This window comes from Branchiostoma belcheri, unplaced genomic scaffold (genome assembly GCF_001625305.1).
Source record: "Branchiostoma belcheri isolate BF01 breed outbred unplaced genomic scaffold, Haploidv18h27 scaffold36, whole genome shotgun sequence".
Taxonomy (NCBI): domain Eukaryota; kingdom Metazoa; phylum Chordata; class Leptocardii; order Amphioxiformes; family Branchiostomatidae; genus Branchiostoma; species Branchiostoma belcheri.
In genome coordinates, this window is record NW_017803976.1 from 1,979,855 (window position 1) to 2,005,893 (window position 26,039).

The 26,039-nt window shown below is 40.9% G+C and overlaps 1 protein-coding gene across 1 annotated transcript; it reads right to left on the reverse strand.

Annotated features, from left to right (window-relative positions):
• Positions 1–7,285: 7,285 nt before the first annotated feature.
• On the reverse strand, positions 7,286–19,284 carry LOC109476017 (bone morphogenetic protein 4-like). The gene is made up of 4 exons (XM_019776828.1): positions 18,812–19,284; positions 9,165–9,715; positions 8,429–8,556; positions 7,286–7,600 (listed from the first exon to the last, which is right to left on the reverse strand). The coding sequence occupies exons 1-4, from the start codon at positions 19,161–19,163 to the stop codon at positions 7,408–7,410; spliced, it is 1,224 nt and encodes a 407-aa protein (XP_019632387.1). The 5' UTR covers positions 19,164–19,284; the 3' UTR covers positions 7,286–7,407.
• Between the last annotated feature and the right edge of the window lie 6,755 nt (positions 19,285–26,039).

A 26,039-nucleotide genomic window follows, 5' to 3' on the forward strand; every position in this document is an offset into this window, starting at 1 on the left:
CTGCCCTTTATAGACACTACCAACTGATGACCGATGGGTCTAGACCGTTATAGGTGGCATATAGATTCTTCGAAGCTTCCGCTTCGACATTTTGTCTAGGACTGTTTTGTCCGTTTCCATGCAGGTTCATATCTCTTCTGTCCTGTGGAGAAATAGTCCATTCTGTAAGTGCTGGCGGCCTGGTGTAGCTCAAATCACCGCTTCTTCTTTTCTCGAAGTGTTCAGGGTTTACCCTAGGTACCATCCTGGTTAGTTTACGTCCGCTCCCACAGTCGCTACCACAGTGGTTGGTGGTCCAGATCGCGAGATATCAAAACCGGAAGTTCCGCTGCAGTACCAAGGGAAATCACTAAGGGGACCAAAATCTCGCATCATTTCCAGTTTTTGTCACATTTCTACAAACGTACCAGGTATGAAGCCAAGCCATCCAGCCTATATTGAGTTATTATCTTGTTGACAAAATTTAAATTAAAAAATTTAAAGGGAATGCTTTCGAGGAATAAGCTATTCTTAGAATATTTTTCAACTCAACCGCAATACTTTACCACAGTGGTTGGCGGTAGCGACTGTGGGAGCGGACGTAAACTAACCAAGATGGTACCCAGGCTAGGTTTACCCTACCGATGTATTCTGATAGCGGGCCTAGCCGAGGACCCGTGGGTTTCCCGGTCTGTGTACCCGTTCCTCACCTGCTGGTCTCCATCCGAGCTCGTACTACCGTCTCTTTCAAGCGGGCTGAGGCGTAACTGTTGCCCCACCAGCCACTTCTGCCTCCCGATAAACTTTTCCTACCGTCTCCCTCCCGTTCTGTCGTTGGTACTCTTTCTACGGACTGTCTTTCTAAATCAGGAGACGGATTATCTTTTTGGCTTCATTCCATTCACCAATTTCACACTTCCCATAATGCCTAGTAAAGATCACGGATATGGATTGGATATGACGTAAGAAGCGGATATACGTAATGCGACCGTGCGAGTAGGAGGTAGAAGGTGGGTACACCATTTTCTCTAATTTCAACAAAAATGCGATTATGGCATGCGCTTTATACTAGATTAATAATTCAAAACAATAGTTGACGAGTTTGCCGATAGAACTTGTTGGAAATATTATATCGAGGAAGGTGGTCTTACGTCATATCCGTGATCTTTACTAGGCATTATGGGAAGTGTGAAATTGGTGAATGGCCTTCCATGGGCTATTGTCATCTGTGGCCACACGGGCGGTATTGGTGACTCGTTTTGCCCGCGTAATTTTGTCTCCACTCCGGGCCGTGTGTTTCTCCGTCAGTCCGTTACAGTCCACCGTCCTTGTCGCACTTTCCTCTCTCTCTATGATGTCCGTCTACCTCCGGTCCACCTCGGGTGGCTGTTTCAGACGCCCAGCGCCACCTTGCGACAGTTGGTGGAAGTTCACACTTCGGTAACCAAAGCGCTCATGAATTATGCATATGAATAACAGCACAAACTCAACAAAGATTTAATTTGATTTGCTTTATTAGGCTGAATAAGACATATGTATACAGCCAGGACTGCCCAACTAGCCGGAGGCTATTATAAAGGGCTAGCCCTCACAACAAGAACATAAACAATTCGGAACAAAGATATTATGAACCTTTAATTGTTATGTTACAAATCTTAAACCTCCCGAAAATAGTTTCATTAGGTTGATAGAGTATGGGATAAAGGGGTTTTCTTTTACACAACCAAACTTTTCCTACCTTGCTTACGTTTCAGTGTCTATCAGACACCTTCCTCCGAGCTTCTGACTGGAGTTCTGCTTCTTGCCGCTATGTGCCGCTATCTTGCCGCTATAAGTGACACTTTTGCGGCGAGAACACAATCCCAAACGGGGCCGATTTCCTTATCCAGACTAGCCCTAAGATCATAATTTGCATAATTGTAATTTAATTATGCCAAGCATCACTTTTAAAAGCTACCTATACACCAAAAATCACGACCATCCGTCAACCGGTTTTTTAGTTATCCTCTCTTGAAGGTTTTTAAACAAACCAACCTGCAGTTCCAGAAGAAGCTGCTAGGGGGGGCCAAACAAGAGCTACCTACCATCCAAACTTAATGACCTTAGCATGTCCAGATCGCGAGATATCAAAACAAGAAGTTCCGCTGCAATACCAAGGGAAGCCACTAGGGGGACCAAAATCTCATCATTTCCAGTTTTTGTCACACTTCTACCAACGCACCAAGTATGAAACCAATCCATCCAGCCGTTCTTGAGTTATCTTGTTGACAAAATTTAATTCCCTGGTGAATGCATTCGAGGAATTTTTTAGAATATCTTTAACTCAATCGCAGTACTTCACCAACGGCTCCGCCCCTGAGGCGTCACAAAAAAAAATCAGGTTTCTAGGATCGAACACAGTATTTGGTTGTGGTGCATATGTTATTTAAACACTTCGCTTGCTTTTCCTACCCCCCACCCTGACCCCTTAAACATGCCTGGTGTCAAAACTACTAAATCTTCGATTTCCACAATCACCCCACATACAGGCACTTGTTCAATAAGTGGGATATATTTAGAAACCACTGACTATAAACGTGCTACGATTTCATGTTTGTCACATTCCAAAGCACTTTGAAGTGTGCTTATAAATAATTTTGTTTAATGTATCAGCTAACAGGACCTCAAGGCCGAATTGGGCTTAGCAGGGTTTTACTATTAATTAGTAAAAGAGGACTGAGGTCTGTAGAACATCATTGTAAATAGACATAAGGCCACACCAAGTAAATTTTATGGATGACGTCCTTTGGAGACCCTAAATCTAATGCTAGAGGGCGAAAAAAAAACAAGAAGGGCCCTAAAAAACAAGATGCCTAGGATTAGAAATATACTAAGAGACGACAAATGTTAGGACAAAAATTGAATGAGGTGACACAGTGTAACAAGCAAGAAGTCTTTTATTCATCATCAAAACAGCAGTAAATCTGGTGGAACAGCAGTTGTCGTCCTGTCCTGTTTTCGCGTTACGGGTTTCACGTCAATCTGACAATTTGCGGCACTGTCGTGTCTCTTTGGTCATAGTTACAGGAAGCGGAATTTCTTGGTTTTTTTTTCTAGGAACGGGCCAAAATCAATGCGCGCGCGGACGTCATCCATAAAATTTACTTGGTGTGGCCTAAGTGCAAAAGGACGTGGTCCATATTCGATCAAAGTTCAAGGTCAGAAAGCAAGGTCAACGCTACTAATCTGCAACGGTTATCATATGAAAATGTATTCCACGGACACCCTACTTTTCAAAAATCGTAATGAGAATTTGCCACCTCAGGTGGTACCGATATCTTTTCTGGTCCATGGACTATATTCTTTGTTCTAAGAAACAAATGCACGTAGAATTTTGTTTTATTTTGAAAGTTTACCTTAGTATGTTATGTATGGTGAAAACGCGGGAAAGGTTTAGTAGGGCTAGCGTTTTTGAGTGGTTAAGTAACGGTTGTTGCCTTTTGATCATGCACGTAGTAACAAGTACTGGATCATCAATGTTATTTGTTGATTTGTATAACCTTGGTGACACCACAAACGTAAACACAGTTCTATACCCAGCGCAGCAGGCAGACACAATAAAACAAAGAATGCTGAGAATTCTGATAAGGGGAGACGAATTGATATGTGATTTCTTCTTATCAGCGTCCAGCTCGATATTAAGTGTTTTTTTCCATTTTTCTTGCTCCCGTTTCGGTCGGTATCTTATCGTACGAGTAAATAGCGACTGTTGAACATCGTAGGGTAGTATAGCCGTTAGGCCACAGCAAGTAGATTTTATGGCTGACATCCTCCGCAGACTCCAAATCTAATGCGAGCGGGCAGAAAAAAACAGGCGGGCCGAAAAAAACAAGGTTCGTACGGTTTAAAATTTTGACGGAATCATTGTACAAATGGTTTTGATTCAGTAGGAACATCACATATACACAGCCAGCATCACATATCACTGCATCAAAGTAAGAAACAAAACATTAAATCAGAGATTTGTCTTGTCTCCTCTCTTCATAGTTATCTGCCATCCACCTTCCAGCATGGCAACAGACATCTTTGCCCATTTTCGACAAGGTGACCACTGTCAGAAGGCAACAAAATGTCTTGTTTTTCCCCCCAAATCAGGCGAAAATTAATGCGCGCGCTGATGTCATCCATAAAAATTACTTGCTGTGGCCGTAAGAAATGAAGCAATGAAGGCTACGTGAGTGAAGAATCAATGTTAACGCCCCTCCCATGTTGTGTTTCCCATGTTTTGATGGACGTTTAGTGACCCTGTCTGTTGATAAGTACAGTCTCCCAAAAGTTTGTGTTGCTCTGAAATAGTTGGCTGAGTGCGAGCAAATGTGTGCCAGAAATTCCACAACTGTTAAAGTTACTACCTTGAACCTTTGGCGCCTATGGTATTATCTTGTCCCTGGCAGTCATTCAGAACTTTGAAGAAGGTGGTAAGAAAAAAAGAAGAAACATTTTCAACAACAACGATTCGGTTTAGGACACTGTTTTGTCTAATTTAGATTTTCACGAAATTATGTGATTGCATATCATGCGTAAATGTCATACTTTTTTTTATGGAAAGTGAATAAACCAATAGCCCGTCCTCTATATTAAAATTTTTTCCAAGATTAGTCCGAGTCTATTATGACTTGAAGTTTTAATCTGATTTATTTTTGGTGCAGAACTACCACATACACATTCACATAGGAATGTAGCAAACAGCACATTGGCATGTTTATAGACTCTTGTCCCTAAATATACCCCACTTACGGTGGTAGTTATTGCACAAGTGCCTGTGGGGTGATTTTGGAAGATTTACGGGGTTAAGTGGAGGGAGAAAACTTCTTAGTTTTACTCACGGTAAGGCCTTACCCCTACCAAGAAAAAACTATTCTTCTTTTTACTTCCCAAAATCCACAAATTTTGGAAAAGGTGGGACATTACGTCTTCCATGGTTTACAGAAGAGAAGTCAAACCCTTCAGACATAGTTTTTTAGACATAGTTACAGTTCTAGACAGCTACCTTCATCATGTAGACTTGAGTTATTTTATACTCTTTTATTGTTCTTTTATGTTTTGTAATTTGCAATTAGCCCCCGGGCACGAATTTGCATTAAATATTTCACTATTGGCAAATAGTTGACAAATTCTTGTTGGTGTTTCCCTTTTAGATTACTGGGAATTTTTATCGCAAAACTTCAAGGTACATTTTATCATTCATCCCTGATTACTATATCGTTGTATGCCAACAAAAACGTTGGCAACGGTGTTCTTGATAGGCTATCCTCCCAACTACTAGTGCTATTAATAGGTGAGTGTTGTCATAAATACTTTCCATATAGAGAACCCTTGATATCATTTCTGATAGAGGTACTAGAAAAAGTAGTACGAAAGGGCACAGAGGCATTTTGATAACATGGAAACTATGTGATACAAAGATACAAATATAGTTCAAACCGGGGGCACAGAATTACCCAAATTACGCATTTACCGGTACCCAAATAAGTACAAATGTTAACTGTAAGAGTAACAAACGTCAATGCTTTTTATAAATTTATTTCAGAAACTTTTGGTGTCATTGACATTTTAAAGGAAATCCATACGGAACAGCATCCTATAAATATATATACAGTATATATATTTATCAAAGAAGCACCGGCACCGTGTGCTTGGCCAACAATACAATCAAAAATTGATAAAAAAACGACGTAAGAATGACGCATTCGGTTCGGTAAATAGTCTCTATGTACCTGGTCACAGACCAAACTGTAGATAGATATATATAATTGATCCCCATAAAAAATGGGGTATGTGACAATATGGCGACTGTCACGTTTAAACCTCACACCACACTTTAACTTAAAGGCACATGTACTAAAATCTAACACACTTATTCGAATCGTGAAAGCTCCATGAATGCAAGCAGTAACCTACATGCACAACTAGAGAGTCTCCATTTTGGGTTGTGCCAAAACGTCCTTGGGGATAATTTTCTCCCCACCATACCTGACAGCAATGAATGGAATAACATAAAGATCAGTTACCCCCCACCATTAATAATAAACCAGTCCGGCTGGACAAATGAACTAAGACATATTTTCTACTACCGTCTACATAATTCTTTTGCAACTATCATCGCTATGTGATGATAAATGTATAGATATGAGAAGTGTTATTCAAATGACTTCTATGCTCTGCAATGTGTATCTATAGCTAGCGACAAGACTGGACAATATAATATATGATACATATTTCACAAATCTATCTACTACACGGTATACCTTTAAAATGAACCATTTGACTTCTTTAGTTACGTTCAATTTAGGATTTTGCTTTGAAAGTTCTTTCTTTACTATAACTGTACGGAACTTTGTTGTTGTGTGAGCACTTTCTCAATGAGTGTGTAAATGTACCCTAGTACATACCTCAATTGTACGTATGTAAAGCCTCGGTCACAACCCGCCGTGCGTGCTTTTTGTCCGTACGCTTTTTGGGAGGCTACGTCTGCTACGTTTTTTTCTGAAAACGTGGGGAAGGAGTGGCATGCATCGACGCACGTCACTCGCACGCACGGGTGGTGAATCCGTAGACCGCACGTAGAAAAGGTTTTACATGCACTTAAAGTTCTACGGCGTGTCTGCGTGCTCCCAAATCCGTAGGATTCCGTACGGAGGCGGTACTCACCACGCACGGATGCCCTACGTTTGCTCACGTTTTTGCACGTAGACAGCACGCAGAAGCACGTACGGCGGGTTGTGACCGTAGCTTAACAAAAGATTGATACAATACGGCTTTATAATTGCTCTAACAGGCGTAAGATTTTAATACGAAAGATGTTTTTTTTGCACATAGCAGCAATTCAATATACGTCCCCTTCGCTCAGTATATACCTGATTGTCGGTAACTCCGTCTTTCCTGACAGAAAATAAATAGATATTATGTTTTATAACTCAAATAAATACCGCCCTGCAACTTTATGGTACCCTGTACATGCACGCCATACCCTCCCCAACACACACACACATCGATGTATTTTTTATCGTGTTTTCCCCATTCAAATCAAACTAGTTTGGATAACCCTTTTTGTATCCATTCACACACAAACATGCATACATACATACATTTAAGAACGTCGGCAACATGTACTGCGCTCACGCAAAATCTCGATATTTCACGGTTTTCGTTGGATTTTTGGTCACCGTTGCATCAGAATTTTTCCCGTTGCAGACGATATCTTTTCCGACAGAATATTTGGAAACTTCAGACGGGATGTTAACCTTATATACGCGAATACGACCTTATATGAGACGTTCTGCCGAAGTGTTATGCACAATACATTACGGGGTTCGTGCAGGTGCAGTACGTTCTGCCGACATGCTATACATTCAAATGATCAAACACAATATCGTATAAGAGTTACTGCTACGTACATGCACACTGGTCTACTACAATGTTGTTTAGCGGTGTGACTATGAGTTGTGGCGGGTCGGAGTCGTCGTAGTTGAGTACCGACAGAGGACTGAGTCTCTTGGCCACGCAACACGGCTGTGGAGAGTCTGGGTTTAGGTGGTGGAGTGTGGACTTGATCAGGGAATGTTCGTTAGCCGACTTGTATCTGTAATTTAAAAGAAAATTGGGTTAAAATCATAAGAGACATAAGAACTTTATTGCACGACAATTGTACAGGTTACATTGTATGGTAAATAGGTAACAATAAGTAGCATAGTAAAATAGATAGGTATAGAATAAAACTTAACAACTTATATATAGAAAAGAAATAATCAAAAGTTAGCTTAGGCTTTACAATCAGGCGGAGTTATCTATGGGTACATGTGACAGCAAATCAGTATTCTTTCTAATAACAAAACAATCTTTTATGTACCTACCTATTTTGCATTGTGTGGGCTGTTACATTTAAATATATAATCAAATCTATCTGTAGCAACAAGTCGATTTTCTGTGGGCAAAATGGGCAAAATCTTTATGCTATATTCTCCCTAGTAATCACAACTTGAAGTGTACGTATTTTAAATATGAAATTGACAGAAAGGTTGACAAATATTGTTATAGAATTCACTTGTATCAACACGAAGGGATAAATCCTAACAAAATATCTTGATAATTTCCATCTTATTTGCAAAATACCAGTATGCAAACAGCTGCAGTATGTAAAGAGACCGCTAAGGTGCCCAAGCAAGTGACCAATGTTACCAAAACTTGACATAATCGTATACTAGTAATCTCATTAGGACAAACTATTAATAAAGTAGCCTCTATCAGGCTTCGGAGGTGGCAAGGTAACATGCCAAGGGATTAGTCCTCTAAACGACTTTGCCAGTCGATCTGAAGAGGCATGGTATCAGTCTATTTGGCCAATTTCTTCTCTTTAAAGCCGCCTCTGAAGCCTGGTAGAGGCTAAGAATAACGGAAGCTTCTTTCTTACCTGTAAGGACATGTGCCGTTACAGTAGAAGACGTTGAACCCCTCCGGCGCCACTATCCAGTCCCCCCAGCCGATCTCCGTGAAATTCACGTACAGAGGGTAGCGGCAGCAGCGCGTCTCTCCGTCGTCCTGGTAACGGTACGTTGTCATGGAGATTATAAACAACGGTAGCAACAACAACAACCTGTTTTTTTTGCTATGGCTGTTTTCGGGGTACTTTTTTAAAGAGGTGATTTGTAAAACATAAGTGCATTTTATATTTGGTTTATGTTTATTGAAAAAAAGAGAAAACACATAAATTATTTGGCGTTTGCACGTTTGATAGCACGTCGGAAGAACATACTGCGCCTGCGCAAACCCTGATTTTTCCACGCTTTCCTTTGGATGTTTGGTCAACGTTGCATCAGAATTTTGTCCGTTGCAGACGACATCTTTTCTGACATAACATTTAGAAACTACAGACTGTATGTCAACCTTATATACGCGAATACGACCTTATATTTTTGAAAAGTACTCTTCCTTGGAATTGTAATATGTTAATTTTGTTTTTATGTGCTATTAGGACCCGTGACCTCTCCACTTGAACGCTTGAAAAGCGGCCACAGCCTAAGGGCAATTTCAAGGTTAAATAAAGGTCGAAAAAATTGCCGAAGTGCTATGCGCAATGCATGATGGGTTTTGCACAGGTGCAGTACGTTCTGCCGACCTGCTACGTTTGATTTGTGCGGATAACTTACCACTTGACAATCTTCTGGCTCATAGCTCCGTTTTTCTCTCTGTGAAGATTTGACCTCTTGTGTCAAGACAATCAGTCTTGGCGCCAAGACGTCCGGATCGTCCGTCTCAGCAGGTCTTCTGACGTCACTGTCTCTGTCCGTCCCGTAAAACGTCATGACGTCATCCAGCGGCTCGTGCTCGCACACCACTTCAATCCCATAGTTCTTTTCGGGTGACGTCATCCAACTCTGCACGGCGGCTGTTACGTCTACTTTCTCCCACCCCGTTTGTAAAACGGACGTCGTGCGCGACTCGATCAGACGCTTCAGCGTCGTTTTCCCTGTCCTCGGAGGCTCCAGTAGCTGGTAAAAACTAAGAGTTACCAGTCCGTCCGTGCTTCTGAGCAAGTTTTCTGGGAATATCTCTGATTTGTAGAGTTTCAATTTTGCGTTGGCCACCCGTCGGTGCCTGTGTCGGTGGTGCGTCTGTGGAAAGTCCAGCTGGAAGTAGAGGCGAACTTTGTGCAGGCCGTCCTCCCAGTCTTCTGTGGACACCTGTACAGGGGGCCCGCCTGGAATCACAACACAAAACACAGATGTAGACGTTATATATTCTCTGTGACACAAAACATTGTCTTATTGCTCCAAATGGGTCTTATCTTTAGTCCTGAAGTTTAGCCTCTCGTCTTTTCTTTCATTTTCTTTCTTTCTTTTTCTTTCTTTCTTTCTTTCTTTCTTTCTTTCTTTCTTTCTTTCTTTCTTTCTTTCTTTCTTTCTTTCTTTCTATCTTTCTTTCTTTCTTTCTTTCTTTCTTAGGTATTGAATGGAAGACTTATATTGTACGTTTATGCTCTTACAAGCTAAGTGCAGGTCATGAATAGACAGGAAAAAAATTACATTAATATCGTACAAACTAAAGGGGAACTACTATTTACAGGTTCAACTTCTTGCTTCTTGAGGCAGTTGTAAAAGTACGAACATATGGAGCTAATGATAATGGTTTGTCAAATTTCATAAGAAATACAATTTTTTTCTGTTCCATCTAAAAGTCTGGAACCATTAAATTATCTTTAATAAAAGTATAGAGGAAATCTCTCTCATTTCTATATAATGTACAATCAACTACAAAATGACACTCATCCTCAATCTTTATCTAAATCACACAATTGGCAAATGTAGAGGAATGCGGTTATGTCTGCCCTTTTTCTATGTGGAGTTTGTGTGAACTTATCCGGAGTTTTGTATTGACATACAGGCTTCTTGGCAACAGACGTCGTCCTCAGAAGTCAGTGCTATGGTAACCAAGGATGGCCGTGAAGAATGATAATATTGACTAGTTCCCATGCACTGTGTGTATTCTATGGGTGTACACACTGGGTCCACCTATAGGAACCACACCCTCACCTCCAACACACGGCGCGTTATTTTGGTCGGATAGAAAGATAGCGGAGACCGAAGAGAGATACGAAAAGAATGCCGCACTTATTCAGTACCAGTGCTATTGATAAGGTACACGTGTAAAGCTGTAGACATTAGGGATCGTTTCCACAAAGTTGATTCGTAAAATGACAAGGAAACTGATTTGAGCTGTAACAACGACGTTTTGGCTTGTTACCTCCGCAGTGGAGGTATTGTTTTGTGTTGCTGTGTTTTGTTGGGACGATACAATCGTCGGGTTTGGTTCGTAATGATATTTGGTGTTGGTGTGTGCTGCGATCTCGATATGTATCATGTATATGTCGTTTGTGATTGTTGGCCTCCTAGCGGATTTCCTTGTTAGGTGCAGTTTTCGAAATGCTACAAGGGTGTGATGGCAAGCGATCAGGCTACGTTGTAAGTTTAGAGGGTCGGTGTATCAGAAAATAGCACAGAATGAGCCACAGTGCCTACCACCGAGCCTGATATGAGGCTAAGGCCTCGAACTCACGGACGTCTGCTCCAAAAGCAGGATCGCTAAACACTACGCCATATTCCATGCGTGGTTTCACAGGTACTGTAAATTGTTATCAGAAATCAATTATTTACCACCGTGTCCAAAATGCTGCCTTACTTCCCCACCATTCCTTACCACAAAAAAGCAATTTTACTACTAAAATCAAAGAACCCACATATTATAGAAGAAGTGGGTAAATTCGTCTTCCATTGCCTAAAAAGAAGAATTCAAACCCAGTAAAACTAGTGTCATGTCATGTTGTAGAATATAGTATAATGTTAGAAGTAGATATAGTCTCACATACCACTGTATTTTCTTTCTATGTTGTTTGTAACTGCAATTAGCCCTCGGGCAAGTATTTGCAATAAACTTTCTTTTTATTATTGTTGACCTTGGCTTGGTAAATTGAAATTTCTCGTCTTCTCCTATCCACAGTTTCTTTAATTTGGATTGGAACAACTAGTGAGGCAAATCCGTCTATAGCTGTTGATCTGTGACCGTCACAGTTAAAAGTGGACCAGAATCGTAGAGTTGTCATTCATTCATTTGACGTAGCCTCCAAATTTCTACCCCAACTTTCACACATATACAAATGAGAAGAAAACTACTCTCCTCTTAACATCCGAAAACCCACAAATTACAGAAAAAGTAGGATATTTTGTCTTCCTCTGTCTTCAAAAAAGAAGTCAAACCCAGTAGTTTTTACCAGTAGTTTCTTAGGAGTTAGTTCTATGTGTACTAATTGTCTGTTTTTTTTATACCAAATGTTTCGTCTGTTCCTACAATTAGCCCTCGGGCATGAATTTGCTATAAAACATTCAATTTATTCATGCCAAGAAAGAGGACGGTCAAGGCCAAGAGTGGCGTTATATGTGTACATATTTATCTCCAGGCTCTCCTGATAATTCGAACCATCGACGTTTTGTAAAATCAATACCAAATGTTGTCCCTACTTCCGCACATGTCTCTAAAAATAGATGGATACAGGGTCGCCTCATTGTACTACAGATGTTTCTCGTTCATCGCGCAGACAGTACCTTTATAACTTAAAAATAGCCGTTTACCATGTTTCCTATTTATGTGAAGCATATCCACTCTTTATCCTGTATACCAACGTTCTGTTAGTTTTAAAGTAGGTACCCTGTATACCAACGTTATGATAGTTTTAAAAGTAGATATACATGTAGAATGGCACCGTTTAGAAAATTTACCCGAAGACGCTCTACTCCACGAGGCATACAATATTTTACATTCCGCTGATTCTGACTGGGTAAATCATGTACACGACATTCTTAATTATAACGGTTTTGGATATGTATGGACAAACCCCAGGTTGTATCACGTTAACATGTTTACAAATCAATTGCGACGTCGTTTACAGGATATTTACACACAAGAATACCATACTTCTATCCAAAACAATTCAAAACTTTCTGTCTATTCGATGTTAAGGACGAGGTACGGACAAGAACATTACCTTTCTGAAATACATAATTTTGAAGTTCGTAGATCGATCACAAAGATGAGAATTTCTAGCCATAAATTGAATATAGAATTAGGAAGATATAAAAAAAATCCCTCGCGACCAGAGGTTTTGTCCACTCTGTCCCAATGATATTGAAGACGAACAACATTTTATTTTGAATTGTACACTATATAACGATAAACGCACAAAGCTGTTCAACCTTCTCTCCGCTTGCTCAACAGAATTTGTTACATTTCATGCTTTATAGATAAATTCAATTTCATCCTAGAAGGTAATAACCCTTACTGTGTACAAATAGGTAAATATATCAAAGAATGTTTAGACCTTAGAACAAGTAGTATTAGTTGACTCATCTATTGTTTTGTACTTATGTCAATTTCGTTGTACCCATGTATTTGTCAGTATATCTACATGCAGTTCCAGACCTTACGAAAGTCACTGTACATTTGTTGTATCAATAAAGTTCTTAAGTATAAAAGCGAGAGCCATATCTCAGTAATCCTTGATGCCAAGCTTCATTTTACATTGCAGGGCCTCCGTACTACAGAGCACAAACCTAGCAAGTTTGAATGTCCAGGTCTTTTTTGATTTTAAATGGCGATAAATTAAAGTATATTTTTATTTCGTTTGTTAAGAACTGATGCAGAATTTTGATGTGATGGTATTGAGTTAATGCACTGTATTACCCGTATATATATGAGAATATGAATTTATTGTAGCCAATCTTAAGTGCTTTCTTCTGTATCAGTATAGCCAGTATAACCGCCCTTCGGCGTAACACACCAGCTTCGCAGACACGCGGCGCGGCGGCAGCTAGCTACATCACACCGAACGACTTGTACATGTTACACTTAATCTTTGCACATTTAATTGCAGGAGTTGTTTAAAGCTTTCTAGTGAAGATGCCCCAACTGTGCTTGGTGGCAACGAGTTCCACTCTACGATAGTTCTGGGGGAAATACGAGTTTTTGAACACCTCAATTCTTGGTTGATAACTCTGATATTTGAAGGCATGACTGTGCAATGAAAGGCAGCTATTAAAAATGGCTTAAACGTACGAACGTTCCAACGTGTTAACGTACGTACGTACGTACAAGCTCAGGGGCGTACCCGAGGGAGTCATCAGTATAAATACCAACCCATACACGCACGTACAGACGTCTATAAATATTCCCTTTTCCCCCGCACGATCCCACAATGGAACGCCTTGCCTGGCCCGGTAGTCATGGCTCCCACCGTTGAGTCCTTCCGGGCCAGGCTGGAGGCCTGCCGGCCTTAGACCAAGCCCCCCCCCCCTAAAGTGCCCCAATAGGGGCTATATGGGGGTGTAGCCGGGACTCTTATAACATCTTAGAGCCCCGGCAAAGATGAAGATGAAAGTGGGCTTTATGCTTGGCTGAGCTGAACGGGACAAAAACACATTTAGGTTTTAGCCGAGTTTTTCATGTAGGGGTGGGATTTGAACCCGTAACCTTCTACGTACAAAGCCAGTCTAAACCCTTCCCATTTTGTTCAGACAAATTCCCAGATCCCTTTTCTCTTTACATGACGTTTTCGACGGACAATTGTATCAAATTTCACACAAAAGCCTCACCGAATTATCTGTGCTCAAAGACCGACAGAGCTACTCTGACACGTGTCACATTATGATGCAAAATGTTCTTAAATGTTCTTACAGTATATCAAGGCCTGCAAAGCTGGTGTGTTACGCCGAAGGACGATTATACCGGCGATATATGTACAGATACGTAATCTGTCGCTGAGCAAGTCTTTTAAGGTGAAGGTAGCATTTATTAAGTTGTTTACATGTTCCGTGTTTTAGAAGCTTTAACATTATGTTTTAGAAGCTTTTATATACTGTTAAAAATGAACGAAGTGTCAAAGAAAATCAAGCGAAAGTAAAATAAGAAAGAAGACAAAATATATCGTGCAGGGGAAAATTTACTTATTTGTTACCTTCGCCAAGAAGGTTATGTTTTCGTGGCCGTGTGTCTGTGTGTGTGTGTGTGTGTGTGTGTCTGTCAACAGCATAACTCAAGAAAGCTTAGATGTATTATGTTGATATTTGGTAGGTGGGTAGGTCTTGATGAGACCTGGAAATGATGAGATTTTGGGCCCCCTAGCGGCTTGTTATGGTACTGCAGCTGAACTTCCGGTTTTGATATCTCATGATCTACACATGCTGTGGTGACGAAATGTGGATGGCAGGTAGCTCTCATGCTGGGGAAGAAGTGACATGAGTTCGGCTTGTTCAGGAACTGCAGGGCTATTTGTTTGAAAATATTCAAATCTTAGTGTCGGCTTTTAGTTTTTTCTAAGCTATGATTTAGGCCTTCTGAATTCCTATTCCAGCCAAGTGCACCAAAGTGGGGCATTAAGTCGAAATCTGGGTCTGAGACACTTCCATTATTCCATCTAAGGCCAGGTTGATTTGATTATATGGATGACATCCTCTGGGAACCCCAAAACTGATGCGCGCGTGCGAATAAAAAAAGTTGTGCAAAAAAAAACCCAGTTGCTTTCATTATGAAATCTACGTGGTCATGAAGGTTGAACAAATGACACAGAGTATGGTATGGCGAATAATCTACTCGACAAATTCATTTCTTTACATTTTCATCTTTTTCGTTTGATTTTAGCATTCTACGACATTGGTATCGTTTACTTCACGGTATATATTTGCTAATTTTGCAACTGTTTTGTACGATTTACAGTATGGTTGAAAACTTTTTCTTTGAAACGGCCGAAAATTCATGCTCGCGATGATGTCATCCATATAATCAAATCAACATGGCCTCACTGGTAGAACAATAGAACTTGAAACGAAATAGTAGGTGGTAAGAAACTCTATGGCCCACTTTACACAGACCATTTCTAAGTCGACTCAGCAAAGTCAACTTGAAAAATTTCTGTTTACACACGGGGCCACAAAGCGACTTGGCACTCCCGCTGTGCCACCCTCCCCCCAAGTCAACTCGGTGGGTCGGTCTTGCCTGACTACTACGCAGAGACGCTCAAGTCGACTTCGCCCATTTACACACGCAAAGGTAGCGGACTCAGCACCCCGCTGGTCGACTTAAGTCTGGTTTGAATACGACTCAAGTCATCTTGACTAGAATGCGACTTGAGTTGAATTATTTCTCTTTACACAGGGCAATTTTCGCTCAAGTCGACTAGCTCAAGTCGTCTTGAGTTCTAGTTGACTTGAAAAAGTTACGTGTAAAGTAGGCCTATGACGTCAATTGAATATGAAATTACAATACAAGGTGTTAGCCGTTAAGTCTGTAGGCTAAACTTAGATCCGATTGGACAGAGGGAGGATTTGAATTTACGTAAATAACATTCATTCCAGCCAAGAGGACTGCGCCGGTCTCCCCCACGTCTACACTTCTGTAAATCTGAGAAATACCGGGCTACGATTTGAAAATTACACAATTAGCAGCAGTATACAGACGGGAAAGGTCTTGTAAGGACAGCAGGTAGAAAGATTTTCAACCAAGTAAAGTGCTGGCGTAACAACAGAGCGTTAGGACCAAGAGGTTCCGAGTTCGAGTCTTGCCATGCCACCGAGTCTTCTGTCCGTGGGAAATGCTCTTTACAGCAAATTTCTTACTTTTCTCAGGTGAAAATGAACATGTCTGTTGTCCGTTCGTGCGTTTGTCTGCGTTTGTGGTGGCATAAAAATCAGATGGAAAAATCAAACTTGAACGTGTTTTGTAATAAATGTTGGAATGGAAAAAAAAGTAAAATGAGGTATTAAAAAGCGCAGGAAGCAAGTTCAGAAAAAGCTATTTTCAAAGGAAGTTTTTCAAAACATTATGATCCATTTTTTACATGTTAGTCATCGTTTATATCGCCCATCTTCTGTTTTGTTATTTGCTGTTTTGTTACTTGTTGTACTTCTTCTTTGTCAGTGGGTTAAGATTAGCAACCTGCTAGAGTTGCCCACCACTGTGTGTTCTAGGTTTCTATGTTAGGCCACACCAACTAAATTTTATGGATGACGTCCTTTGGAGACCCTAAATCTAATGCGAGAGGGCGAAAAAAAACAAGAAGGGCCCTAAAAAACAAGATGCCTAGATTAGAAATATACTAAGAGACGACAAATGTTAGGACACAACTTGAATGAGGTGACACAGTGTAACAAGCAAGAAGTCTTTTATTCATAATCAAAACAGCAATAAATCAGGTGGAACAGCAGTTGTCGTCCTGTCCTGTTTTCACGTTACGGGTTTCACGTCAATCTGACGATTTGAGGCACTGCCGTGACTCTTTGGTCATAGTTACAGGAAACGGAATTTCTTGTTTTTTTTCTCGGAATGGGCCAAAATCAATGCGCGCGCGGACGTCATCCATAAAATTTACTTGGTGTGGCCTTACTCAATAATAAAAAAAAAAACACGATTCAGAATGACCTGGAATCCAACAGTAAAACGTATCGAAATGACTACCAAATCGTCGACCTGAAGAGTGGGGTCGTGTGGCGTAGCGGCAGCGTGCTCGACTGGGAACCAAGAGGTCCCGGGTTCGAGTCCTGACATGCCACCGATCTTGTGCCCTTGGAAAAGGCACTTAACACGACTTTCCTCACTTAACTCAAGTGAAAATGAGTATTGTCTTGTCCCGTATTCGTCCTCTGCGTTGGTGGCGGCATAAAATAAATTGATATAACTTGAGTGTGCTGTCACCACGTCTAGTCCTGAAATGTTGGAATAAAAAAAAAGAGGAGTGCCTCAGACGCCCCGAGTCTTGTTTTCTTCTTATCTGCGACGTTAAGAAAACTTTGAGCCTTAATAGAGACAAATCTGATACGTGCAGGCGGCTGAACACAGGGTACCCACAGATTGACGTCAATTGCTATTTGTTCAGACCCCGTGACTTGATCCGCGTGTGTTTTTTTAAAAGTAATTAAAAGGTAAAGGTCACAAAGCGTCTCCTCCAAGCAGCACAATTTCTTTTCACTAGCTTGGCGTGTCCGCGAAATCGTGAACTGAAGGATAGCCCAGGAAAGCAGGCCACGCTGTGTCTGAGAAGCATTTGTTACACGGTACCTATCGGGCTCACTCGCAGCCGAATAGGAGTCATAGTTGCGAGACTAGGGACATGGCACACCACACTTTTGCATACATTTTTTTCGGCCAAAAAGGCAGAATTAATACACCGTGATTAATACACTAAAAATACACACATGGGCCGTGCGTGAAAAATTATCCTTACAGTAAGAAATCGCCCAGTTCGTTTATCTAATATCTATCTGAATTGTAACTGACACTGTTAACTGTTAACTGTTCCGAATTGTTTATGTTCTTGTTGTGAGGGCTAGCCCTTTATAATAGCCTCCGGCTAGTTGGGCAGTCCTGGCTGCAAACATATGTGTTATCAACCTAATAAATCAAATCAAATCAAATCAAAATCTATTCCGCGTGCTTTAGTAGCATAAATAAACAAAGAAACAGTTTGTTTTTCGGCTGAAAAGACCACCACATCGAACAGCCTGACATGGAAAATTGTCCTTGCTCGACCACCTTTACTAAGAAATCGCCCAACCCTTTTGTCTTGCCTGGTCTATCTAAAAAAAAAAACCTCGTCCCAAACACAAGAAGGCACGAGTAGTTTGAATTTCCTGGTAGGTAATAAATAAACTTGCAAGCAAACAAACAAACAAACAAACAAACAAACAAATAAATAAACAAAAGGTGTGATAATAAGACGACGATGGCATGTGCTATTGCTGTGTTGTTTCCGTGTTTGTATGTTGTGGCCCGATAACGATCATGATACTAGTAGGTGAGAGAACTATTTCGCAACGGTTTGATTAGACCAAGCTAACCCCTATGCAAACAAGTAATGAAGCCTTCCCAAAAAGACTCCTTAAGCAAATACCTTTCCGTCAGCTGTGTTCTGTCATACTTTGGGAGCTAAGAATTATGAATTACTGCCCTTCCTATGCTCTGTATTCGCAGACAAAAGGGCAAACTAGCAAGATTTGAGACGGCCATATAGCAAGAGTCTACGCACCTCTTAACTATTACAAGTTTCCCAGATAGCGAGAGAAACAACTACTGTCTTCACATGTCAATATCCTTGAACACATTCCTTGGCAATACTCTATCAAGCCTAGGTATTCGGGAAAAGATTGTATGAGTTTATAAGAGGGCTGGTTAAACCTGCATGCCGGGGGGCTGTGTCGGTGCTAGGCGTTGCGCAAGAGTGGCTAGCCGTGAGAGGGAAAGTTGTACATGTACGAACCTGTAGCAGGGAAACTGTGGAACGTCTTGGCAGTGGCTAGCTCCTCCTGTTCGACACTTTCTCTCGACTCGGAAGTCTCCTCAACACTCATCTCGTACAGTCTCAGCATCTTCTTCTTCTCCGCCTCAGTTACTTGAGAACGTGTGACGTTCGGTGGCCGGCGGTAGCCCAGCTGTTTCAGGATGACTTTCTGGATGGCCAGCAAGCGGGCATCGCGAAGGTTCTGGTCGCGGGACGTCGCGCGGGGCGCCCGAGCCCTCTTGTTCTGCGCTCCCTTGCCACAGCACTCCGTCGCCGCCACCGACAACGACGCGGAGAAACACGTCAGAAAAATCCACCATCGACACAGCATAGCTTTCCGTTCTTCCTCTCAAAAGTTCGCAGCTCCAAATACTTCAAAATCCTGATTCTCGTTTTTTTCCCTTCTTTTTCTTTACAAGCAGTAGTATTTCGTCGTCCGTGATACGCGTGCTCTCATGGTTACGACTAAATCAGTAAATGTACGGTGGCCACACACCGCCCACGTGGGCACTTCCGAACGACCACTCGAGCGGGCGGGGCTAACATGGAACAACCCACCAATGGTAGGCCGTGATGGAAACCCTAACCACAAACCACCGGCTGACTATGGGAAACGCCCCCTCGTACGTTAAAGATATGGTGGAGTGGTCCTCTAACATAGCCGGAAGATATTTCCGTTTGTATGTGGTCACTATGACATAGCAGGGCCATGCATGGCCGACAATATGACTCACCAGCCGAGGATAGTACTACTTCAACCGAGCGTACATGTGTGAATGTGACTGGCCTCGTTTAGAGTAGCCTGGAGTCCAGCCTTGTTAGGGCCTTGGCCCGCCTCCCAGGCTGGGTATCTTGGGGAGCGGACCAAACAAGGCTGGACTCCAGGCTTTTAGAGGCATTCCTTGTCTGGCCGCATTTAGAGCGACTCTGTGACGTCATGAAGAGAAACTTGAGAACATTGGCATTTTTCGCAACCATGAATCGCAATAAGTATCGGACGGTCATACTTTTGCAGGAGGGGGTGGCAAATTGTAGTTCTTTTAAAAATTATTATTATTTTACTTTAAAATTTTTTATTTAAAAATCAGACATACCGATGATTTTGTTTTGTTTGATATGAAAGAAAGTTTATTGCAAATACATGCCCGAGGGCTAATTGCAGTTACAAACAACATAAGAAAGAAAATACAGTGGTATGTGAGACTATATCTACGTCCGTAACATTATACTATATTCTACAACATACATGGTACAAGCTATGTTGATAAGGCCACACCAAGTAAATTTTATGGATGACGTCCTTTGGAGACCCTAAATCTAATGCGAGAGGGCGAAAGAAAAACAAGTAGGGCCCTGAAAAACAAGATGCCTAGATTAGAAATATACTAAGAGACGACAAATGTTAGGACACGAATTGATTGAGGTGACACAGTGTAACAAGCAAGAAGTCTTTTATTCATCATCAAAACAGCAATAAATCAGGTGGAACCGTGGACAGTGAAAACAGGATGGTAATAGACACTTTCTTCTACGGGTTTCACGTCAATCTGACGACTTGCGACACTGTCGTCACTCTTTGGTCATAGTTACAGGAAGCGGAATTTCTTGTTTTTTTCTAGGAACATGCCAAAATCAATGCGCGCGTGGACGTCATCCATAAAATTTACTTGGAGTGGCCTAAGACCAAGCTAACCCCCTATGGCCTTATGCAAAATGTGTGCAGTTCTTAATATGGTGAAATATGGCGCTTTGTTTACAGTGTTTGCCAGCAAAGTTAGTTTATTGATTTGTCAGATTGATAGATACGTCATGAAATGCATATTTATGTACCTATCAAACAAACTCAATATTTATCTAGGGTTATTTCTGTAATTTTGTATGTTTAGATATTTTTTTGCAAATATCCGGGTGGTATGAGTAATATTGACCACGACTTGGACCAGATATTATGTAATTCAATGAAATATCAAATAAATATTTAGTAATGTGTTTTACCACATGCATCTTAAAACAATTACGTAATAAAACGCCACCACCTTATTTCTAGACCTATGACGTTTAGGACTAGCCTCTACCAGGCTTCGGGAGGCGGCTGGAAATAGTAGAAATTGGCCAAATAGAGAGATAACATGCCGGGGGAGTTGGTCCGATAGAATAGTACAGTTTTCCACAGCGGGCCAACTCCCCTGGCATTTTATCACTCTCTATTTGGCCAATTTCTACTATTTCCAGCCGTATCTCGAAGCCTGATAGAGGCTAGTTTAGGATTGCTATTTTCGTAACCATATGTCGTCTTGAATTGTTAGAATAAAAAAAACAGTATTCCTAACACCTAGGTGAGCACAGACTCTATAATATATCTACATCGTTACTAAGAAGCGAGAAGAAGCCAAATTATCGTTATTATTAGACTATATGTCCATAGTACATAGAATTAGCACTAGCTTGTACATTGTATATATTCATTGCAAACTGTAAACGACGTCTTTCCTGTGACCTGTACTGAACCCAGTGGGTATTTGCGTACAATAAAGGTCTTCATTCATTCATTCATTCATTAAAATATAGCTGTAGCTTGCCATCTCGACCCTCATATCTAGTGAGAGCCACTTAGCTCTATAAGATGTGAAAAAGAGTTGGAATATGGCCTTGTCACATATTTGTAGTTATGTAGAACTTTTATGTAGAACTATATTATCATGTAACAACGCAAAAATAGGTAGATATATAAAGGAATGCTCTGTTATTAGAAAAAATACCGCAACTTTGTGATTAGCCCATTCGATTGTAACACTTTATCAAAGACATGTGCTAGCCCTTACTGTTTGAATAATTAAGATATGTTAGGTTTTATTCGAAAGTAGGTCTCATCCAACACTTATTTCATTGTTTGTTACTCTCTTTATGTAGTTTGCCATACATTGTACATTGTGCAATTGTCGTGCAATAAAGTTCTTCTGTAAGCCATTTCTAACCTCTCCTTTACGCTACACCAAGCGTGTTTCCTGGCCTTTTCTATACCTCACACCGATGTCCATGCGAACGACTGTTTTTTACCGATTACTAGACTAGTACTAGTACTTTGGTTGAAATAGTATGTAAGCCCTCATTTGTTGACTAAAGAGTAGCGCCAGTTCTTTTCGTTATACGTTCCTTACACCTGTGGAAAAAGAAAGAAAAGTGCAGTTGGATAAGTTGAATGAACTTCTTATTAAAGTTCGATGATATTTGTTAGAAAATTGACCTCGTGTGTGCGTGTGTTTCTGCCTAAATTACTGTCTCCGGTATTGGGCCGAGTTGACCAGGGAAAGGGGCCGAGTTGACCAGGGAAATGGGCCGAGTTGACCAGGGAAATGGGCCGAGTTGACCAGGGAAATGGGCCGAGTTGACCAGGTAGATGGGCCGAGTTGTCTGGGCCGAGATGGTAATATGGTCCGAGTCGTCCGACATTCAGAACCTCATACCTGAACCCCCACACGGGGCTACTTCTAGGGCAGAACAAACCAAACAACATCGACGTTTACCTGGCATTTGTATAAGTCCACCGCCCGACGCGTGTACATGTTTGTCGATGTAGCGATAAGATGAGGGTAACACAGTACCTCCACTCCTTAGGGACTAAAGTGTCCAGTGAGCACATAAACTCAGCCCTTGGCAAATGTTGATACATACGTGTGATGTTCAGCCTTTGCCCTATATCGTCAGAAAGTGCCAAACATGACTAAGAAAGAGAAATACTAGTATACGTGTAGAGTGTTCGTCTCAGAACCAAGAGGTTCCGGGTTCGAGTCCTACCATGCCACCGATTTTGTAACCTTGGGAAAGGCACTGAAAAAGTAATCTCCAAGCAGATCCCTATCGGTGGCAAAAAAGACAGTATCAAATTGGCCAGGCAGTATCCATTAGCCAGAGAAGGTCCGCGACCAGGTGGGGGTCAGGACAAAAAAAACGGCCATATATAAAAAGGTAACGATCATTCCCCAACAACCTCTGCTTGGAGAGTACTGAAAAAGCACTTTACACGACTTTTCTCACTTGACTCAAGTGAAAATGAGTATTGTCCTGTCCTGTATTTGTCCTCGCAAATCCGTATTTGCGTTTGTGGCGGCACAAATAAGTTGATGTAACTTGAGGGTGTTGAGACGTCTGATCCTAAAAAGTGTCTGTCTTTTCACTATCGCGAGAAACAAAAGAGGTAAATTTACTCAATAGACTATAGTGCTAGTGCTAGATGTATATGCAAAAAGTATGCATACATGTATATATAAGGTATTCCTTTGATGTGACATGTATTGTAAAATAAAGGTATTCATTCATTCATCCATTCATCCATCCATCCATCCATGCATTCGTTCATCCATTAATTCATCCATCCATCCATCCATTCATTCATTCATTCATTCATTCATTTATTCGTACGTTCATTCATTCATTCATTCATTCATCCATCCATCCATCCATCCATCCATCCATCCATCCATCCATCCATCCATCCATCCATCCATCCATCCATCCATCAATCCATCCATTCATTCATCCATCCATCCATCCATTCATTCATTCATTCATTCATTCATTCATTCATTCATTCATTCATTCATTCATTCATTCAACCAACCAACCATTCATTCATTCATTCATCCAACCACCCATTCATTCATTCATCCATTCATTCAAATAATCATTAATTAGTGCCTGGCTATATTGCCAGTCATGGTTGCAAACTTTTCAGTGCTAGTCCTTTAGTCGAATACACTACTGTGTACATGTCTTGATGTAAAACCAACGTGCGTGTAGTATATATTTACATTATAGTAAAGACAGGAGAAATTCCCCGAATAATTGACCGTAAGGACCTTTGACAGTAGATCAGGATATTGTAATTATGCAACGAATAAGTAAACAAAGGTACATTTGTATAAGAATGCCTTCTAGAACGGCCTGGTACGGTGAACATTGCGTCATGTTGTGGCCTTTGCTACCGGGGTTTATGTGATGTCACCGTTTTATGAACGGTACGTGACTTCGATGTCTCTTCGTGGTACGACCTGGTTTATAGGACAAATGAAACAGGTGGATGAAAAAAAGCATGTAAGAGAGCGTCCTCTCTTGTACATGTAAAAGCACAGTGAAAAACAACGACTACATCAGTGTTAAAATGTTATTATAAGTAGGGCTTTGCACAAAAGAATCAGGTACACGCCCAAAGGATTAGGTACTGAGGTACAGGTATTTAAACAGGTTTTAATACAGGTACATGTACTAGCTACACAACCCTAGTTCTAACAGGTTTATCACTGACGATTCCTTTATTTATATCGAAGACATATAGTTTGGGAGCAACTCCGCACCCTTGTTATTTATCATTAAAAAGTACATGTACATAAACATAGTTGTTCTATGTAGGGTAGCACAGACTCTATAATATAGCTGCAGCTTGCCATTTCGACCCTCATATCTAGTGAGAGCCACTTAGCTCTATAAGATGTGAAAAATAGTCATGCCACACGTCTGTAGTTAATGTAGAACTATATTATCATATGTATACCATGTTTCAGATATATTCTATAACCTTTATGAAATAGTATAGTGTTAGCCTCGATACATAGAACGTATTATAAGCATAATTACTATATAGACGTTAGAGTGGTGGATTTCAGCTAGATATGTAATACCTCTGAAGAGCTTGTCATGCACTGTACCTGTTACAATTGTTATGTGTGTTATGAATTATAGAAAACAACTGTGCACGAGAGGTTATGTAAATATTGCCCAATGAACGCGGTGGAAAAATGAAACACATTTTGTTAGCCAGTGTCCTCACTATGAGACCGAAAGAAACGGATTATTTCAGACAGTTACAACAATTTCTCCATCATTTCGTCATTTAGAAGTTCACCAAAAGACTGCATTTCTACTAAGATCACAAAACCCACTAAGTATGCAGAATGTGGGACTATTCATTATCCACTGCCTTCAAAGAAGAAGTCGAACCCCATAATAGCTAGCGTAGTAGTAGAAGTAGAAGTTTTTCCAGACAGTTGTTGCCTGTCTTCTATTATTGTATTGCAATGAACAGTATACTTGATTGTAAAAGCAATTAGCCGTCGGGCATGATTTTGCAAAATAAAGTTTCACTTAAACATAAATTGACGTGACTTGTATTTGCTCATGACAAGTATATATGTACCTGTATCGACAAATATCCGAATATTGACTAGTGTTTGCCTGTAGACAACGGAAGTCAAACCTCAACTTAGACATGGGTCGGAAACGCCTGATCTTGTGTTAATATTATTACTCAGTGTCCGGTAGGTTGGATACAGTAATGTTGTCAAACATAGCTGGTGGTACGACAGGACGGAGTAAGGTGTTTGTGTACCCAGTCTGCTAGTTTTGGCACAGGCTGTATCCGAATGAACGGGGAGGGGCCATTCTTAGTAGTGGTGGATTTTAATTAACTTTGATGAGCAATATCCGTATGTTTCTTTCTCTGAAATGTAACTTGAAGGGGGAGGGGGGCAACGTAAACCAACATTGAGTTCGCAAAAAAACGGACTAAGGTGTTTGTGTATCCAGTCTGCTAGTTTTGGCACAGACTGTATCCAAATTAACGGGGAGGGGCCATTCTTAGTAGTGGTGGATTTTAATTAACTTTGATGAGCAATATCCGTATGTTTTTTCCTCTGAAGTGTAATTTGAAGGGGGAGGGGGGCAACGTAAACCAACATTGAGTTCGCAAAAAAAACGGACTAAGGTGTTTGTGTACCCAGTCTGCTAGTTTTGGCTCAGGCTGTATTCGAATTAATGGGAAGGGGCCATTCTTAGTAGTGGTGGATTTTTAATTAACTTTGATGAGAGATATCCGTATGTTTCTCCCCCGAATGAAACTTCGTGGGGTCGTGTGGCGTAGCGGCAGAATACTCGACTCGGAACCAAGAGATCCCGGGTTCGAGTCCTGACATGCCACCGATCTTGTGCCCTTGGGAAAGGCACTTTACACGACTTTCCTCACTTAATTAATATAAGTCAAGTGAAAATGAGTATTGTCCTGTTCCGTATTTGTCCTCTGCGTTGGTGACGGTATAAAATAAGTTTCTATAACTTGAGTGTGCTGTCACCATGTCTAGTCATGAAATGTAGGAATAAAAAAAAGAAAAAAGAAAAGAATGAAACTTGAAGGGGGAGGGGGGCAACGTAAACCAAC